Raw genomic sequence first — 20354 nt, 5'->3', positions numbered from 1 at the left:
TCTGATTTAGGCACTTAGCAGATTCCTCAACATGTTGATTACCGGCTGCACTGCCTTTAGGCAGTTGCGCGTCCACATGAACTTGCCTTCAGACCAAAAGCCCCAAGTCAGCAGGTCATGAATAATGGACCTTTTCCTTTATAGTTCTCTAATAAAGGCCTTTCTTTCTCAGAAATGGATAAAGGTTTTCATACTCTATACATCAATGACAGTACGAGATTATTCATTAACGTGTTATTTTTTAATCTGTATTTGCCAGTACCTTCTTTGGAAAACTCCCTCATGGTTAAAAAAGAAAAAAATCACATATTTCTCTAAAGATATTTCTACATTAGGGTGGGAGTGTAACATTCTTTATCATTTACTATGTAGACTGAATTTGTCATATCAGTCATATTAAGGGTAGAAAGGTGATACATTTCCATACATGAACACCTCGTTACCAAGGCCCCTTTAGGACCAGAGTTCTGAGTGTCCTGCCTATATTTTAAAATGAAGAAGCCAGTTATCTCTGTAACATCGCAACCAGAGAGCATCTGTAAGAGGCTTTCTCAGGCCTTCCTGCTCTGTCACCGCCTTCTGTTGGCCATTGGAAAACCTGATGCCATGACATTTTTACACGCTCATGCACATCTAATCCTTTCATACGGACTATATCTATTTATCTACCTGTAGGTAGATTAAGTGATCATATTTATATATATATGATCATACCTATATGAATATTCTATCACAAAGGGTACTGTTATTCCATTGACCCTATATTCCCACCTGTACTATCTCTCTAGTATATTCTATCTTTTCTTTGAAGGTAGACTGTGCCCTCAGCCAAGTACCTTTTTTCTCTGCGTTCTACGTATCACTTTCTCCCTATGAGCCCTGTCATGTTGATTTATAGGTATTTGTATACACGCTTGTGTCTCAACCACTAGATTTTCATTCTTGGAAAGCAGATATTATATAGCTCTTATACATATTTCTGTCTTCAATAGTTACCCGACTGTGCTGCACATAGTAATCATTTTTTAAAGTGTTTATTCAGTATGTGAAGGAAAATTGGAGAAACACCACAGGCCCAGAGGTAGATAAGCTGTGCAAACACCCTCCAGCCCGTTTCTTCCTCCCTCTTGCTCACCCCCATACAGAAGACAGTTATTTACTCTATTCTTTACAATCCTTCTAGACAAAGAGTCTGTAGAGACAGTCTTGGTCACAAATACTGATGACCTGGCTGCGGTGTGATGCAACTCCTGGGGGTACCAGTCACCAGAAAGCATTGTTGGGCTCCAGGGGGCGCCATGGAGTTGTGCAAAGCAGCGGCCCCCATGCCATGTTCTCTACAACTAGTCAGTGGTTCTTTGATGTACTTCAGAAATATTTAATAATGCCATACCTACTGACAAAAAAATCTAGGTAGCTTATAGTAAAAGAACCATTAAAAGAATGAGTCACACTAAAAGGAAAATAAGATAGTTGTGTCGAAAGCCCTGACTAAGGAAAACTACTAAGAGTTAATATTAAGCTAACCTGAGTTCCTCAATAGTCAAGGTAAAAAAAGAAAAATAGAGCACATTTTGTAACTTCCAGTACATCAAAAAAGTAAACAAACAAAAACAATTCATTGGAAGCTACTAAATAAGTATCCCTAAGCTCCAATAAGTATTTATCATGTAGTTTTTTTTAATTAAACAATAAAGTGACCACATATTTTTAATTAAAATGTTTGTAAAATATGCAGAAACAAACTCTTTATGTATTTTTAATACATCAACCCTTAATAAAAGCCATGAAAGGATTGTTCATAAGAAATTAAAAGCAGTAAACTTCAGCTGTGTAAGTTTCTGCATTGATACAGGGATAGAGATGTGTAATCCACAGAAAGTTGCTTAAGTATTCATTTCAGCTAAATTAGCAAGAGAAAAGTTGGGGATACACTTTGTCCTTCTAGTTTTTCTCTTCGCAGAGCTATTTTTATGATACATGTCTAAGACATGTACCTTTATGTTAAAAGACTATTCGGTCTACTTAATCCTTGAAATTCCTCTAGGACCTAGACCCAAAATTATTTAGTTCAACCCAGGAAAGCAAAGGAACATAACAGATTTTACTCTTGGGCGTAGGTTTTTACTTGTTCTTTTTGCCAACTATACATTTCCCAGTGCTGTGGTTTTGATCTTCTGCAGAATACGGAGAATATTCTGGAAGGGGCTTTCTCCTTCCCTTCATCTTGGTGTCATAAAGTCCTCCTAGCAATCCTTTAGCTCTGTCTCAAAAGGAAAATAGAAGAATTGCCATCCGTTCGGTAATTCTAAGCTGCCTGGCCTTCACAAGCACAATTATAAAACCGGTGTGTATCACAGTTCTTGAGTCGCTGGCAGCTCTCTGTCCTGTGGAAATCTCCAGATGTGGAATTCTTTCATCACCCCATTTTTATTCATTGTTGAATGATGTCTGGGTTCTGCATATGCTGTTTATATCTTTGCATTTATCAGCATGAATATGATTGTAGAGCTTCTTCAGACGGTAATAGGTTTGTCACTTTTCCAATTTCATAAGTGCCGGTCTGGGTTAGACAATTACGTGGCCTGATTTGTATGAAACTAAGCAGACGCCCTCTGTATTCCACCTTATGGATTCACAAAGTCATAGCCCAAACGATAGGTGAGTGAAGAATGTTTGAAATACAGAGTTTACTGGGGAAAAGATAGCTTGTCAGGACCAAAAAAAAAAGCTGCTGCAAATATCTACAGAGTGAACAAAACCAAAGGCTTTCTAGTAATACATTTCTGTCTTCAGCAGAGCCAAATCACCATTACAGTGTTCTGAGGTTATACACCCGGGACAAGGGAGCATCTTAGCGGCACATCCAGTGCTTTTTCCTGAAATATCACTCTTTCTCCATACATTGATGAGGACAGCTATACCCCTGCATTTTCTAGTGTTCCAGAGGAAATGGAGTGTTGGTCTGCTCTCAATTAAGACAGAGCACCCAGTCCATAATGTAGATAAAACCTGCTTTGGGGACTTCCCTGGCAGTCCAGTGGTTAAGACTCTGTGCTTCCACTGCAGGGGGTGCCGGTTCGATCCCTGGTCAGGGAGATCCCGCAAGCCACAAGGCATGGCAAAAAAAACAAAACAAAACAAAAAAACCCTCCTTTGTATCATTTTATTTAAAAAAGAAAAAATAGATGTACCATTTCACCCACACTTCCCCTCAGCATCCCCCTCTCCCTGACCTTATAGCTCTTTGGATGATAAAAATGCTATTGATTTGTAAGTCTTTGGTGCCCTGAAAATAAGTCATTCTAGAAGTCCAAAGTAGAAATATAATAATTAATATCTTATAGTTGGATGGCATCTCATAGTTTTGGAAACATTCTCACATCATTTCTTTTGATTCCCACAGCAACCCCAACAAAATAAATGGTGAAGTGTTGTTATCATTCCTTTTTGGCAGATGTGCAAACAAGGTCCCCAAGGAGGTAAAGGACTTGCCCAGGGTCACCAAGCCAATGAGGGAGAGCTCAGCCTGAGACCACATGTCCCGCCTTCTCGGAGGCAGCTTGGCAATAAAAGCATCCGTGCCCTGTCACCTTCCTCAGCCTATTAGTGGACAGGCTGCTTAGCCTCGCGCGGCCTGTTTCCTCATTTGCAAAGTAAATGTTGCTTATCTCAGACATGAGTGAGTGAGAGGAAATGAGATAATCTATATGAAGTTGTTATACTTCAAACTTTTTTCCTTTTTTTTTTTTTTTTTTTTTGAGTACTTCTTAAGGCACGAGAGAGACCAGACAGAGAGCATCCCTCTGGTTATATGACACCTCAACTGGTACCCTTTCCTAAAAACACTTTAAGGAGAACTTTAAAGCTGGTTAAGTCCACAAGTTGTCATGAAACTATTTTTGTGTATTTCCACTTCTGTCTCCTTTCACTTATTCAATCATATTCAGCAATTATTTCTGGACCACCTACTGTATGCCAGGTTACCATGTGAATAAAGGATTCATGTGTTTCAGTGTCATGCCCTTTTTATTTCCAAACAAATATTATAATTTTCTAGTTTAATTCAAATATTAGTCTTAAAATGTTTCTTTTCAAGATTTGAACTTGTGCTCCTGAGCAAGAGTGACCACTGGCCCTCTCAAGGACAAAAGGAATGTTTGGTGTACACTTTTTACAGTATTCTTTTAGAAAAAGTATCACCAGAACTAGCTGCCCCAAAATAGTATGTTTTTGTGTGTCACAGCACATACTCACGTGTCAGTATCTCATGACGGTTGTTCTTGTATATGAAGGTTTAGTAACGTCATCAGAGCCCATACCCGTCTGGAGTCAAGATACAGCAATAGCTCTGGAGGGTCGTACGATGAGGATAAAAGTAAGTACCAACAGGCTGGGGGTTTCAGTTGGAATGCAAATGGTTGGAGAACAGAAAATGAGTATTTTGATTATTCTTCTTCTAAATCACTAAAAAGGGGCCTGTAAGTATTAAGTAACCATTTAATCCAACTATGCGGATGGGCAAGTCAGCCTCTTAAAAATGAAAAGAAGCCAAGCAGTGGATGAAGCAAAATTATTAAAACTTCAAGCTACTACCTAAAACCATGTTTTTGTGTTCTTGGCCCTTTTCCTTGGTGATGTGGTTGGAGAAAGGCTAGTAAGAAATTGTCTCATTAGGAAACAAATGTTTCCGTTCAGTTTTTCAACCTGTCTAGGGAGTGGGTTTAACCTTTACGCTTTGTGAGTCAGCTCACCCAGGGTAGATCTGTTTTCACATTGAATTTCTCAATGCCAGAGTCTCAGTGGCCAAGCGAAAACCTCGCCAGACTGAGAGATAATTATCACAGGAATTTCATTGTACCTTGGGAAGTTGGAAAAACCAAAAAGGTCAATGCATTCATTAATTTTGTTTAAGCCCTGGACAGGTTGTGTAGATGTGCAGCAGGTAACAATATTACTTGTTCACAAGTTACAGAAATTTGGGAACCAAAGAACAACACTCCCACTGACATTTAGGTATGCTAAGAAAATCGGTAAATTATCTGGTGGAACTTATTTGTCTATTTTGGTGGAAATTGTAGTATGATATCTCATGAGTTAGGTTCATTTTGTAAGCCAGTACATTGGGCCTTTGTAGTGGTTGTTTTGAATTATTTTGTCCTTACGGGAAATGTGCAGAGTGGGATAAGTGCTAAACAGTTCTAATGACACCACATTTCAGCTGCCCTTACTTTACTTCTTAATGTATAGATAGGCAGTTCCCCGCCATTCAGAGTACCAGTGAGAAGAATGTCTAAAATCCATATATATTGCTATACTTGGATTAAGTTTTAACTGCGTCCCTATAAAACCTTTTTCTAGAACAGTCAGTGTGAGGTTAGAGGGAAAAAAACAGCTGCTTTGCATTTTCCCTCCTTTCTGTGCTCCATCAGACACCAAACAGTTGCATCTCAGGAGCACAGACCGTTAGTTCCAGGCAGGACCAAATTTTGTAGATGAGGAGGGTAGTACCTGAGGAATGGAGTTCAAGAAAAGTCTTGTTGCTATGCAATATTGGTACCACAAAATCTGAGGACAGAAAAACTGAATCATAGAAAATTTAGGCAGTGAAATCCTGACTGCCGCAGAATGTGACAGGCATGATATAACAAAGCAAAGCGTTCTGTGACTGTGGATTTTACATTAGGAGTATTGCTGTACTTTGGCCAGTTGATTCCTTCAAAGCGTATCTCTTTGTTCTGGGTACAGGACACAGAATTTGGTAGAAATCGCTATAACAAAGTAACAACCGTTTTGAAAATACGTCTTCGGAGCCCTCTGGTATTAAAACTTCATATTCCTTATATATTTTTGGACAGTGAATTTCAGGGGATAATTGTAACAAAACGAGCTAATAGTTGTGTCATTACATAAACTCAGATCACTGACTTTAGGGACAAGAAGAAAAAGTAATAGAAGTATTTATAAAGGAAAAGAAAAACTATTGTGAATGCAGATAAGGCGTAAAGAGCAGTCTGGTATTATCATCATGGCCTCTCTTTTACGCAGAAATGTTTATGAATGTGTCATATCAGCATAAACAGCATCTTAATAGGAAATTTTGGGTACAGGACTTGAATTTGATTGAGTTGTGCGTCAGTAATATTCTTCATGAGATTACTGGTATTAACCAGGGAAATTGGAGTTCACAGTAAATAGTTTGGGTGCTGAGAGCTTAAATCTTAAATTACTCATTGTAAGAGAAAAATGGAATCAAGCTACTCAAACAGATCCTCACCACAGAAGTCCATAAAATATATGCTAAGATCCCTTCCCAGACATTCAAGTAATAGAACTTGACTTTGACTGTCTTGGATGAAGCAGTGTGTCTACTACATAACCGGGTCCTCCCAGATGCGTTTTTGGTTCCAGCTACTCAATGACAGATACGGTGTATGCCGCAAGAGAAGCAGAGGTTAGCAGGCTCAATTCCAGAATCTTACGGCCAGGCAACTGGTATATGTTAAGGGCCGATATTTCCTCCCTGAAGGTATCGGCAGAGGTACGAAGAGTGAGAAGGGATCAGGAAAGACCTCATGGCCCTGTGCTTCATGGTCTGGGTTCATCCAAAAATATGGGTGGTGTATACCTCTTAGATCTATTTTTTATTAAAAAACTATACCACCTTGAGTAAAATGGACAAGCAAACTGATTCAGATCTGGTTATGTAAGCTTTTTTTTTTTTTTTCCCAGAACTACTTAAAATATCTTGATTATTTTCCAAGGCCATATGCTAATGTATGTAACCCCACAATAAGGATACAGCTAGTTAAGTTGGAAAGCAGCTGAGTCATAGTGGTGGAGACCTAACTGTAGAAAATCAGTTTTCGGTCAACTTAATCCTTCGCAGCACATTTTTGCTGACTGGATATATATCTGAGAACATCAGAACAAAAATAGCATGTCCTTTCCTAATAGAAATCTCACAACTTTTTCTTTTTTTTTTTAATTCTTCAATATTCTCCCATTTTTGCTCCCCTTTCTAGTTTTGTAAAGTAATTATTTAGAAGTGCATTTTGCAACTAACTTATCTTGGACAGATATTCAAGAAGTTAACTTGCTGAAAGTGAGATATCCTGTAGGTAGTTTACTGAGTGGACTAAGCTGAGTGACTGTTATACCTGCTTTAGATTTTTTCTGGGCTAAAATTGTGGCCAGGCTTCCTGGCATAGAATGACAGGTTTCTAGGTGCTCTTTTGCTGATGTGTTAGAGTCAACAGTCACTCTCTGAGGTGACTCCTGACCTTAACCCCCGGGGGCTCCCTTAGCTCACATCCTAGGAGAAGTGAGCTGTGCTTGGGTTAGTCCCTATCTGTGTTTGGAGCCTCAGTTTTCACCATAGGAAGGCATCCCCTCCACCAGCTCTGCTAACTGTTAAAGCCAGTGTCCTACAATGCACCAGCAGCATCGAACGAGCTGCATCTCACTACCTTCAAAAGAACAACCAAGGAAAGCTATATTTTGGAGAAACTGCCTAAGGATGTTATAATACATCCTTCCTCTTCATACACTAAAACCTGCCCCAGGATTAAGCCAGCTTGTTTGAAGCCGTATGCGTGGATCCTATCACGTGGCCCTGAGTGTAGCTGCTTGTTTGGAATGCCACTGGCCTATGTTGAGAGCGTTCTGAGAAATAACTCCATGAACTTTGTTGCTGTGCTTACTTTAAAAATATTTTGTTGAGGAAGTTCATTAATTATTATATATATCGATATATATCTCGATCCCCTACAATGTGCCAGATACTGCCCTATGTACTAGGAACAAAATAGGGCAAGTCCCGCTCTCGGGAAGCTTGTGTTCCAAGCCGAGGGGGCGGCAGTCGGTGCTGGTGAACTGGGGATCTGTGTCGGGGAGGAAACTAAAGCAGCATGAGGGAGAGAAGGTGGTTGGGGGTGGGCTGGATTTTAAGTGGAGTGGCCACGGAAATCTCTGCGGTCACGTGATGCTTGGGCAGAGACTTGCTTGCAGTAAAGTGTGCACCCCGCAGGGTCGGGCGACGAGCACTGCAGCTCTGGGGTGGACGGTGGGTGGATGGTGTCTGGCACGGTCACAGAACAGCAAGAAAGCCAAGGTGGCTGGCGTGCAGTGAACACAGGGGACGGTAGTAGGAGACAAGCCAAGACACAGGAGGAAGATCTTGTCAGGCCGCAAAGGCCCTGGTGTGGATGCTGGGTTTCATTTTGAGTGTAAAGGGGAGCCCCTGGCCAGTGGTCAGCCGAGAAGGGGACTCCAAATGAACTTCTGCTTTAAGAGGATGGTTCTGGCTGCTTTGCGGAGAGCGGGTTGTAGAGAGGCAAGGATGGAGGCAGGGAGACAGTGGGAGGCACTATGTCATATGAGAGGCGACGGGGGCTTAGCCTGGGAGAGCAGTGATAGAGACGGTGAAAAGTGCTCATATCCTGGATTTGTTTCGAGGTAGAGCTCAGTGAACATATGCATGGTGGCAAGTTACTTAACCTCAGTGTCCCCTCTGCAAAGTAGGGATAATAGGTCCCTATTATTGGATTATTAATATGTGAGATGTGTAGACCAGTGCCTGGCATAAAGTAAGCACTCTCTGTGTTAGTTCTTTTTTTCCCTTCAATTTTTTAAAAAAAAAATTTTATTCATTTTTATTGGAGTATAGTTGCTTTACAATGTTGTGTTAGTTTCTGCTGTACAGCAAAGTGAATCAGTTATACGTATACATAGGTTCCCTTTAGAGTTTTTTGGATTTCCTTCCCATTTAGGTCACCACAGAACATTGAGTAGAGTTCGCTGTGCTCTACAGTAGGTTCTCATTAGTGAATCTAGTTTATACGTAGTGGTATATATATGTCGATCCCAATCTCCCAGTTCATCCCATCACCCCCCTTGGTCTGCGTTAGTTTTAATGTTGTTATTTTTATTATTCCTGTCACCACCATGACCATCATCATGATTAGAAGTTGGCTATGAGATGGAAGGGAGAAGTCAGGGAGGACTGCAAGGCGCCTGTCCTGACCTGGAAATAAAGAATTGCAATATACCGAGACAGAGAAGATTAGAGAAAGAGCAAGTTGTCACGGTGATGAGAATTCACATGATGTAATGTTTTTCTTTTTGCGTATGTGTATTTTCAATCACTCTAAAGTGAATAGCTATCAGATATCCAAGAAATAAAGGAATGAAAGAAACGTAATCAAGTAATTCCAACCCATTTGATCATATAATTTCATACTCACCAAATGGAATGGATAGAAAGTTATTTTTACAAGCATGAATTTGTAAGTTTCTAGAAAGTCAAGTAGGGAAAACAACAATCTTCTCTCCCTGGAAATAAAGCACACTTGTCTTTCTCACGCGACAGATGACCCAATTTCTCCCTATACTGGCTGGCTGTTGACTATTACGGAGACCAAACAGCCGCAGCCCTTACCCATGCCTTGTACTGGAGGATGCTGGGCCCCGCTGGTGGACTACCTCCCAGAGACCATCACTCCGCGGGGGCCACTCCACAGGTGAGTAGCAGGTACAGGTAGAGGGAAATGATCACTTCGCTTTGACTGGCCTTTTCTTCCTTTGAAAAGAGGGAAACCTATTGCAGGTCCCATCAAGTGAAATGACCTTTGAAATCAGAGGGAACAGGCTGACGTGAACCGTAGCTCTCAGCATGTTGGCGGAGTCTGGTCGACCATTAACCAGTGTGCAGAGCTGCTTTGTAGCCCTTTGAATTTTCCCTTGATGCAGTCTTGGTGTGGGTATTCCTTCTGTTATGCTTTGTAGATTGTGAGCAGCTTGAAGAGAGGGCCCTTGTCTTCTGTTTCTCTTCATCCCTCGGCTCTCATTGCCTAGTGACTAGTAGACTCCCCGTTACATGAAGTAGCTCAACTGAAGTTTCTTCTGCTCATAGAGCTCTGTGCTGTGTCAGAAGTTAAATTCCATTTCCCTGAAATAAGGGTCCTACATAATTTTAGGAGTTGGATGTAATTATGACTTATTATTCTATCAGTATATTTTCATCCTTTTCAGAAGTTGCATTAATTTCATCATTTCATTGATTAGGTGCAATATTGCTGTCATTTTTATGACTGAGATGGTGGTGGATCACAGTGTAAGAGAAGATTGGGCTCTTCATCTCCCATTGCTACTGCATGCTGTCTTCTTAGGTAAGACTGGAACCAAGAGGAATTCTAGCCAATAGGGTCAAAAAACGTACAGAAGTCATCCATAGAGCTTTCCTTTGACATGGACATCCTGCTTCCCCTCATTTCCGAAATATCTAGTCTCTTCTGTTTTTCACTGTCTTTCTGTGACATCTCTAAAATTCCAGATGGTCAGTCATTGTTTAAAATTGTCCTGTTACTACAGTATAGAGTGGTACCTCGCCAATGCTATTTCTATAAAGATATCCAAAACAAGTTGGGCCTCTTTGCGGGTCTTTGGTTTGATGTGATAAATCTAAAGCCATGAGACACAGTCAATGCATAGAAAGAAAGAATATGGGGCACGGTGGGCCAAGCACTGAGATTTTAAAATAGTCAAGTTGTAGAGCGAAAAAGGAATGGAAAGAGGAACCAGCCAGGCAGGCAGACTCAAAAGTTCAGTTAGAGAGAGAGAGATAAAATTAGAATCCTTCAGTAACAGGGAGATCCAGGGGAGAGAACATCTCAGGAAAGAGGAATGCGAACCATGTCAGATGCTACGGAGAGGTCAAGAAAAGTCCATCTGTCAGCATTTTATGAGAACATTTGATTGAAGGAATAAAACATTTTATTTTGCCTAAGCCCAACTTCTTTATGTCAGTAACACAAACAATAACAAAGAAAACTAAGCATTCTTTTAACTTGATCCTCCCGGGTATCTTGGAATCTTTACTATCCCTGGAATCTAAATGAGCTGAAGAGTTGTTTATACTAAGAGATTCCACCGTTTTGTTCCAGGTTTGGACCATTACCGGCCTGAAGTCTTTGAACACAGCAAAAAATTGCTTCTTCACCTCTTGATCGCCCTCTCTTGCAACAGCAGTTTCCATGCCATTGCTTCCGTGCTCCTGCAGACTCGAGAGATGGGTGAAGCCAAGACTCTAACAGTTCAACCAGCGTATCAGCCCGAATATCTCTACACAGGTACCAAAAGGAGGAGTGGCCGGGAGCCTGAGGCAAAGTCACAAGTATGAGGATAACTAGAGGTGTCACTGGAGCCCAGATTAACTTCTCAGATGCTGTTAACCCCTCCCCCAGCTTTCCAAGTGATAAAATAGCAGCACTATAAATACACACCATTTCACTTGGTGTGATCTTGCCTCTCAGAATCTTTCTTCATTAGTAAATATTTTCAAATGTGCTTTTTAAATTATGATGATGATTGCTGCTTTCGTTAAATATGTTACCATTGATGTCTCGAAAATGTGAATGTCCGTTGACCAAGAGCGTGAGTCTAGAGCACCTGTGGAGGAGAAAGCGGAAAACAGTGACCGTCTGTGTCACCTCAAGGGCAGGCATCGCAAGGTGCCAGATATTTCACTGTGTACCTTCTAGTTCCCCTGAAGGAATCTATTAAATGACCTACTTTTCTGGAAGGCACCATTAGTAGAAGTCTATGAAAAATCATTACTGTTCTGAAACCAAAAATTTCTTCTTAGAAATGAGGACAGAAAGCATCAGCCGAGTCAAAGAAATGAGTCTGTTGTGTCTCGCTACTTGTGAAAACTTTCCCCAAAGCGTTGGCCAGCAGTTTTCATTTAGGACCAAAACATTTAAAATAACTGAAACTAGTGATGAACGGACAGAGTTCTGGAGCTACGTTTCTTTACCTGGTTATTTTGTACATCGCACTGTCACTGAATATGGGATGGCATTTCATAAGTCACCATGTACTTCCCCTATTACCTTGAACGGAAGGACCTTTTACCCACTCTTGTACTGGGCCCTGTCTTGTCTTCTGACAGACGTTGCGTATTTCTCTGAAAAACAAATCTGAAGTCATTAGCTCTGAGACGTAAGGACTACTGACCTCAGTTTAAGCTCTTTGTTTTGAACCAAGCTACATTTAATTGGAAGTAAGCCATCAATAGCCTCTCAGAGACACAAAACTCTTTGCTATAGATGATGCTTAAGAACTGGAAGACTCTGGCTGTTCTGTCTCCCCAGGATAGGGATGTATTCCACTAAGTGCATGGCCTTAGAATGAGAAAATTATAATCTCTGTTGTGTGTCTCTGAATACATCTGTTTTGTATTCACTCTACCACTGATGTGGCATAAAATGGTTTAGAGTGGGGATTCACAAAACCAAACCCAACACAATATACCATAGGCAAGACATGGTAAAATGATTGAATCTATATATAGTACACATGGACCAGGTATACAAAATCTTTGAGAAGTATCTTTTTATAAACGTTTGTTAAATATTTATTGAACACCTAGTTTCCACTATATTGCTTTCAAATCTATACTAAAAACCTATGTGATAAAAATTGTTTCATCTTATTGTAATAGGAAACTGAGGTACAGAGAAGTCATATGACTCCCTGAGATTACACAGTAAATGGCAGAGATAATACTCAGACCCAGGGCTTCTTAATCCTAATTTAATATACCTGTCAGACATACCCGAACTATGTACTTTTATGATTATTGAGTTGGAGAAAAGGGATGGTCGTGTATATACATTTTCAAACCCACAATCTACCCAGAGATGTAGAATACTAACTGTAGTATTTGTACCATATTTCTTTGCCTACTTTGAGACATATTTTATTATATAAAATTTATTAATGTACACACAGTACTCACAATTATGGGCACATTTACTCAAAACATTATGTATAACCTACTTTTCGCTGATATCCTCAAAAATGGTATCATTTCACATATTTAAGTCATCTATTACCCAAGAATAATATACTGGCAGCACAGTGAGGTACAAATGCACAGTGGAACTATTCATCGGCCTGTGCACGTGTGTAAGCAGGCACACGCAGACACACACACACACACTCACGCTTCTTTTGCAGAAAGCATCAATTAAAACACCAGAGTAGAAAAGAGCACATCACCCTCTGTTACCAAATACACTCTCGTTTACACAGCAGTGCAACTATTCCATAAGCAGGGAAAGAGTATCCGTCTCACGTAATCATCGCCATAGCCAAAAATCAAGTGTTTTTTCCAACAAATGTAAATAACTGCGCACTTCTTTACACACACATCCTGCCCTCATTACGTGCCCAGCCTGTGCATTCCCCCTTGACCTTGTCTCCCACCCCAGGTGGCTTTGACTTCCTGAGAGAGGACCAGTCCTCCCCGGTGCCAGACTCGGGGCTGAGCTCCAGCTCCACCTCCTCCAGCACCAGCTTGGGGGGCAGCAGCGGGAACCTCCCACAGATGACCCAAGAGGCAGAAGACGCGGATGCGGCTGCGGACACGGACGAGAAGGCAAACAAGCTCATTGAGTTTCTGACAACCAGGTAATGAGGGCTCAGGCGATGGGCAGCTGTTTTCAGGTTAGTCTTTTGGAAAAGGGACGTCGCTTGCAAACCACAGGTGGAAAAGTGAGCCTGGAGTTCTAGCAGAGTCATCTCTTTTCTAAATTGCATCTGCTGGAGTCTGTGGACAAGGCAGACCCTGGTAGGCATTTTCTAAGATCGCACTGATGTCACACAGGAGGGACAAGGAGATTTCGTGCATAAAGACCCTGTAGCAGATAGAGGCAGGAAAACGTAGCTCCCGGAGGTGAGCGTGACTTTCACCATCTATTAGAGCTGCCAGGATTTGGGAATTCTGAGACTTGGCAAAGAACATCGCTCTGGAAACCAAAGATATTAGCCACCGTCAACCCAGTAGCAACTGCAGAGGAGACCACTGTCTGCTCCTCTAGTCCAAAGGATCATTTATAAATGGAACTCAGAAACCAGAAACAATAGAATGCGTGATAGAAAAGGAATCAAACTAATAATAAATCAAAATCAAGAACAACGAGCGATCCTGTTTCTTTCAGGTCTTCTATTTCCTCTAAGGAACAATTTAGCTTGTAAGCTTCCAAACCTCTAGTCCCCTGAGGTCCAGTATTTGTATAAATGCATGCTCACCTGTGACTCAGGGCAACTGTCCTTCCTCAGTGAGTTAAGTCCCGAGAGTCTAGTCTATACATATTTGTTATCTAGTATCTCCCATGATTTTTCTTTCTTCAGCTAATGCATCAATTAATGCAAAAAATGAAGAGAGAGCTTTTTTTTCAATTAAGGGTTTAGAGTATTTTGTGCAGCACGCAGCTCAACATAGAACTTAACATACAGGAAGCTCAGGAAGGGGCTGCTGTTGCCTGCGTATCGGGTACCGCAGAGACCTGACTGGTTTGTGGAGAAGAAAGGTGTTGTCATTGCTCACGGATGTCAGTACCACATGCTGGGAAAGGTGTTCCCTGAAATTCTCACCCCTGGATTCTTACTGTAGAAAACCGAATAGACAACAGAGGTTGTATCTTTTTTTTTTTTTTATTTTTTATTTTTTGGGGGGTACACCAAGTTCAATCATCTGTTTTTATACACATATCCCCGTACAGAGGTTGTATCTTCAATTTGCTGCTATAGCATTTGGCAACCTACTGCCATGACCCTGATAAAAGCATTATCTCTGCACATTCTAAGCTATAGAAATGGAGTCCGTGTCTAAATCTGTATTTTATTTAACATGTTATATCATTTTGTGTAACAGACACTTTCATGGTAGCTGCTATGTGCTAAATAAACACTGTCCTGGTGAACTGAGGGGGTTTAATTTTGTGAGTAAAACATAAGGAAACGTATGTCTCCATCAATTAGCTAGATCTGTTTTGAGTATGCTCTTAAGCTTTAGAAGACTGAAATTTACCACCAAATATATAAAAAATTTTTTAAAAAATGTATGTTGCCCCTTTGGAGTCAGAACTGTGTATATGGTTTTAAAAATGCAAAATCATAGTTACATTTTTGACATTTTGTGTGTTTTGTTGAAGGGCATTTGGTCCACTTTGGTGCCATGAGGACATCACACCCAAAAATCAGAATTCAAAGAGTGCTGAGCAACTTACTAATTTTCTACGTCATGTTGTATCTGTGTTTAGAGACTCCAAATCAGGTACTTCTTCCTATTTCTCCAAATCCCAGTGTCAGCATTTTTCTGTAATAGAGCTCATTCTCCCCATATAACTACACACTGTGTATGTGCGTGTGCGTGTTTGTGTGTGTGTAAAATCCTGCATTTGGCAGCAACAGCAAGGGAAGAGTCAAAGGGAATATTGAAGCTTTTTCAGGTGTGCCTACCTGAATGATAGTTAATGTCACATATGCTTGTATGATGCTGTATCAGATAATTTCCTCAACGTCCCTGTTCTGCTTGTTTCACTTACCTCACTAGAATTAAACTGTGCCTGTATTAATTTTATTTAAAGAAGGCCATGAGAAAGAAGTTGTATTCACTGTCATCAGACTCACCTGTGAGAAACTGTCAGCCTTGCAAACTGGTTTTAAAAAAAAAAAAAAAAAAGAATTTTGTGATAAAATGCTTTTAGCTTTAGCTGATTTCATAACGTGTCGATGTTAGTTCTTAAATGATTAAAGGACAAAAACTGACAAAAATAAATGCTTTGGGCTTTAAAAGTATTTGCTAACAAGTCCTGTGCCAGTGACCACTGAATATGCTGAACACGGTCTGATTCCCATTTAGACAAGAACAGCATCTCAATATTTAAGCCCTTTGCTGCATTCCGTCCAGATTCAGCTTGGCCAGGGCTGATAGGTGTGTGAAATTTAAATGTGTTTCCTCAGCATGATACAACAGCTGTCCCTGCCTTTTTTCACACACCAGGCAGCTAGCTATCTCTGCCTTTTTTCATGCAGCAGGCTGGCCATCGTAACTACGGCTCACCAGCTCTCCTGGCTGCTCTGATAATTAGCACATTTCACAGTTTGAAACATTCCAGATTGGCCACATCTCTTTTCATTATCAGAGGATACTTACTAAAAAACAAAACTGTTAAACTGAAATGGGAATGTTGTTCCAGGAATAGGATTGCCATTTCTTGTTTTGAGTTTCCCCTTTGGAATTTCTTTGAAATATTAAGACGGCTTTTATTGGTATTTCCCTGACTTAAAAGTCACTTAATAGCCTAAAGAAATTTATGATGCATGTGAACTCTTCATTTGTGTAAAACTCTTGATTGTATGAAGATACTAAAAATGAGAAAACATATGAATGCCTTATATAGCGTATTCTCAGGTATTTCAGGCTGCTTAGCATATTCTACATCTTTTCGCATTTTGCCCAAGATATTTTTACCCACTACGATTTCCTTGTATGTTGCTACTTTCTGCCTGTTTCTAATACAGCACAATAAAGTGTGTCCTGGAAACACTTGTATTAGGGTAGCATAGCTGCTATAATAAATAACCCCCAAAGCTCAGAGACCCAACAAAGGAGGCTATTTCTGGATCGCATAACAGTTCAATGTGGATGTTTGGGAGCAGCCTTGCATGGGATGCTTCAGAGACCCTCCACCACCCTGCAGCTCTGCCTCTAACTAGGCTCGGAGGTCTCCACTCAGCCCTCTGCGTCCATGGGGCAGGCGGGGAAAGAGAGTGCCTGGAGGACTTGCTCAGCAGCTTACATGCTAGCTTTGGATGTGGTGTCCAGTGCTTCTTCCCACGTTCCACTGGCCAGAACTCAGGCACGAGGTCGCACCTGATTGCCAGGAGGGCTGGGAAATGTATGTTCAGTGTGTAACAGGGAGAAAAGGAAACACTTTTCTTTTCTCTGCCACCCATTAAATAGCTTTTCCCAAAGGACATTGTGTTAGTGGCAGGGGAGTTGGCAATCCTACTAGTACAGTTCGAGCAGTGTGATTTAAGTAAGTTTTTGTTCATTACCGTGGGGTCTAACCTCCATGTATAAAATGGCTTAAGTAGAAAAATAGCTTTTTACATATTTCTTTTGCTTTTCAAAACATATTTTAAAACGTCCATTCATAGGTTGTGAACTGCCTGTATGGGTTACATCCTGTATGTACTACCCTGAGTGTCTCTAAGTCCATTTTCCAGGACCCTTTGTTGACTCTGTAGGAACATTTTCTAATATGGTCTACGTGTCCCTGGGGTCAGACAGCCAAACGGCAGCTAAGGACAATAACACTGAATTATCCCTCCTGGTCCTCGTTCGTGGGACAATCAAATGTGCCGCAGAGCCTCTAGACCACGGGGACAGCCCAAGTGGCTGCTTTCATTGTGTCCTCTGACTCTCGTAGCCTGGTTTTCTCCCTGTAAAGAGGCACAGCACGTGTAGGGTTTAAATGCCCCAGAATTCAGTCATGGACTTTCTCTTACGTTTTTGTTTCATTCTGATCACTGGTTTTCTGAGGACTGAGATTACCTTCCTGCTGTTGGACGAACAAACTTTCAAGCGAAAGTTTATGTGCTGCCGCCGCCTTTGCAATGCCGACACCTCCATACCTGCAGGTTTATGGACCGTTCTTTGGCCCAGGCCTTGGTTATGTTTACAGCTGGCCACATCCACTAACCGCTTTCCTCTGCGTACACACATCCTCGGAACATTTGTTTCTAAAAAATTCTCTTACAGAAAAAGGAGTAAAAGTATCTATGTAAAAGTAGTACAGAAGAACAGTGTTGGACAATAACAGGGTAATAAATAATACATGTGCAAGCACACATTGTGTGTCAGACACCCTTTTTAGTTGTTTGATTTTCACAGCCATTCTGACGTAGATGCTCTTATTCACAAGGTAACGACGAGGAAACAGGCTCACGGGGAATTAACTTCCTTCCCAGAGTCCCAAATCCCTCCTTCAATATCAGGACCACCTTGCTCCAAAGCTTCTGACTCTTTCTACTACCCTATGCCTCCTTAAGATTGATTCACATTTGGTTTTTATTTTAAAATGGTTGATTTGGGGACTTCCCTGGCAGTCCAGTTGTTAAGACTTTGCCTTCCAATGCAGGGGGTGCAGGTTCAATCCCTGGTCGGGGAGCTAAGATCCCACATACCTGGCAGCCAAAAAACCAAAACAGAAAACAGAAGCAATATTGTAACAAATCCAATAAAGATTTTTAAAAATGGTCCGCATCAAAAGAAAATCTTTAAAAAATAAGATAAAATGAAATAAAATAAAATCGTTAATTTTTAAATAAGTACCACCAGGAGGTAGTGCTGTGCAGCTGGCCTGTTGTAAACGCGCCAGTAACTGGTACCCGCGGTTTGCAGAGGAGCAGTTTGCAGAGAAGTGGCTGACCTGCTCCCGCCCCTGTGCCCTAGGTTTCCACCTGGAGCAGCACCTCAGTGAAGTTGCACTGCAGACAGCCCTGGCCAGCTCTTCCAGACACTATGCCGGAAGGTCCTTCCAGATATTCCGGGCCCTCAAACAGCCTCTGTCGGCACACGCCTTGTCGGACCTTCTCTCGAGGCTGGTGGAGGTGATTGGAGAGCATGGAGATGAGATTCAGGTATGGAAAGAACGTCCAGGAACTCATCCTCTCGCAGCTCAAAGTTGAGGAGTTCGTGACTTTCTTTGAGCTTTATTCCTCTCGCCAATTATCCCAGCCATTTGGACATGTATAATATTTAAAAACTCTAGAGGTGGATTTTTATTCTTATAAAAAGCACTGCAAGGAGCATTGTTCTAGAAATTCAGTGGGCACTTTTATTTGAGCCAACAACTGAAATCCTTTGTGACTCTTTGTTTTGTTTTTGTTGATTTTATTTGGTGGGGGCTGGGGGAGTTATTTTGTCTTGTTTCATCTTTTTACTACCAACCTAGGATGCAGTTGTGCAGCCTCCCTTGTGTAGAGACGGGATCGCTGTTGTATGTGTGCAAAGCACCACCCTTGTCTGTGTAGTTAGCCTTCCATAAACTGAGACAAGCTAAAGAAGTAGTGAGGAGAGTAGATGCCACAAAGAAGACCCTGTGGACTGGGGACCACAGAGACCGGGGAGCTAGGCAGGTGGAAAGCCAAGGGCATTAGAACCTCTGTAGCCTGGGCCAAGCCCTTCTTTTCCATCAGAAATGTTCTGCATCTCAGGGGGCCCTGCATGCCTGTAGACTGTAGCTTCTTTTCCTCTTCTGGCCATGGGGCGCTTTAAAATACCCCCTGAGACACAGCCCTTTTCATACTTCATCTCTTACTCTCTGGCTTTCAGATGTTGCCACTCTGTATTTCAGACGCCCTCCATCCCCCTCAGCAAAGGGCCATGCTTGCCCCCTCCCTACTGGATTTCAAATGAGATTGCTCTGTTGAAGACCTCACGCCTCGGGAAATAAATATTTATGCTTATCTGCTAATGCCTAAGCCATCTGAATTTCCTAAGTGGCCCTTAAAATTTGTTTGTAGACTTTGTAAATTAAAGTAGTCATGACTGTCTAGCTTTCAACAATATCATTATTTGAATAAAGTTTGCATTAGTTAAATTTATCTTCTGGAACTTAACAGTGGTCATAAGCAGTACAGAATATTGTCTTTGCATGTTTGGCAGGGTTATGTAATGGAAGCCCTCCTCACCTTGGAAGCTGCCGTGGATAACTTGTCTGACTGCTTGAAGAACAGTGATCTCCTAACTGTATTATCTCGGTGAGAATCAGCTGAATGACATTTTGAAGTCAGATACACTGTACTGAACATTTGGGACATGCCTGGACTTTGGGCAGAGTCTAAAGAACAAATCTAGTTTTTAAAAGTCTGTTTATGACCCAAGAAAGTATGTATGACATTTCCTTAAGTTAAAAAAAAGGAAGTTACAGTGCACGCACACGCACGCGCGCGCGCACACACACACACACAGTATGTTAGTATTTTAAAACATCAGGAAGATAGACAATAAATGTTATTTCTATTTAGAAATAAATAATACAAATATTAATGATTTTTCATTTCCTATTTATTTTTTCAGGTTTTATGTAATTATCCTATTTATTATATTCTATAGAAACAAAGTATTATTCTTAATGAATATAATATATAAAACACAACTGATCCATCACTATAAAACCAGTTGGAATAAATGTTGATTTTACTTGAAGAAATTTCTACCTTAGGATCTTTTTTTTTTTTAATTCCTTTTGCTCCTGCCAGTGTTTAATAACCCATTTCAAATCATTCACAATTTCGTATTTTGTTTGTGTAATTAAGTTCATCTCGCTTGAAATTGAATCAATAATGTTATATCACATTGAGCTTTGTTTCATTTTTAAGTTGAACATTTTTATGGATAGGTAATTTTAGTGTGATTACTAACATCATACATACTTATTTATATAAACCTACAGATTAAGTCAGTAAAAATTTAGCAAGAATGTTGATAAAGAGTT

At 40.8% G+C, this 20354-nt stretch overlaps 1 protein-coding gene across 7 annotated transcripts in view; it reads left to right on the top strand.

The window, feature by feature from the left end:
* The window catches only part of FRY (FRY microtubule binding protein), a 307260-nt gene that overhangs the window by 241200 nt on the left and 45706 nt on the right, over window positions 1–20354 (top strand). For all 7 annotated transcript variants that reach the window (XR_009049071.1, XM_057707897.1, XM_057707896.1 and 4 more), the window contains exons 36-43: window positions 4296–4378; window positions 9371–9521; window positions 10066–10169; window positions 10944–11129; window positions 13275–13473; window positions 15000–15121; window positions 18308–18495; window positions 19523–19617. Coding sequence is in view for 6 of the 7 variants with exons in the window: in XM_057707897.1 (XP_057563880.1) it covers window positions 4296–4378; window positions 9371–9521; window positions 10066–10169; window positions 10944–11129; window positions 13275–13473; window positions 15000–15121; window positions 18308–18495; window positions 19523–19617 (1128 nt within the window). In the remaining variant the exon portion in view is untranslated. The remainder of the gene's footprint in view (window positions 1–4295; window positions 4379–9370; window positions 9522–10065; window positions 10170–10943; window positions 11130–13274; window positions 13474–14999; window positions 15122–18307; window positions 18496–19522; window positions 19618–20354) is intronic.

Source organism: Hippopotamus amphibius, chromosome 14, assembly GCF_030028045.1.
Source record: "Hippopotamus amphibius kiboko isolate mHipAmp2 chromosome 14, mHipAmp2.hap2, whole genome shotgun sequence".
Classification (NCBI taxonomy): Eukaryota; Metazoa; Chordata; class Mammalia; order Artiodactyla; family Hippopotamidae; genus Hippopotamus; species Hippopotamus amphibius.
This window is presented reverse-complemented; position numbering and strand designations above follow the sequence as displayed.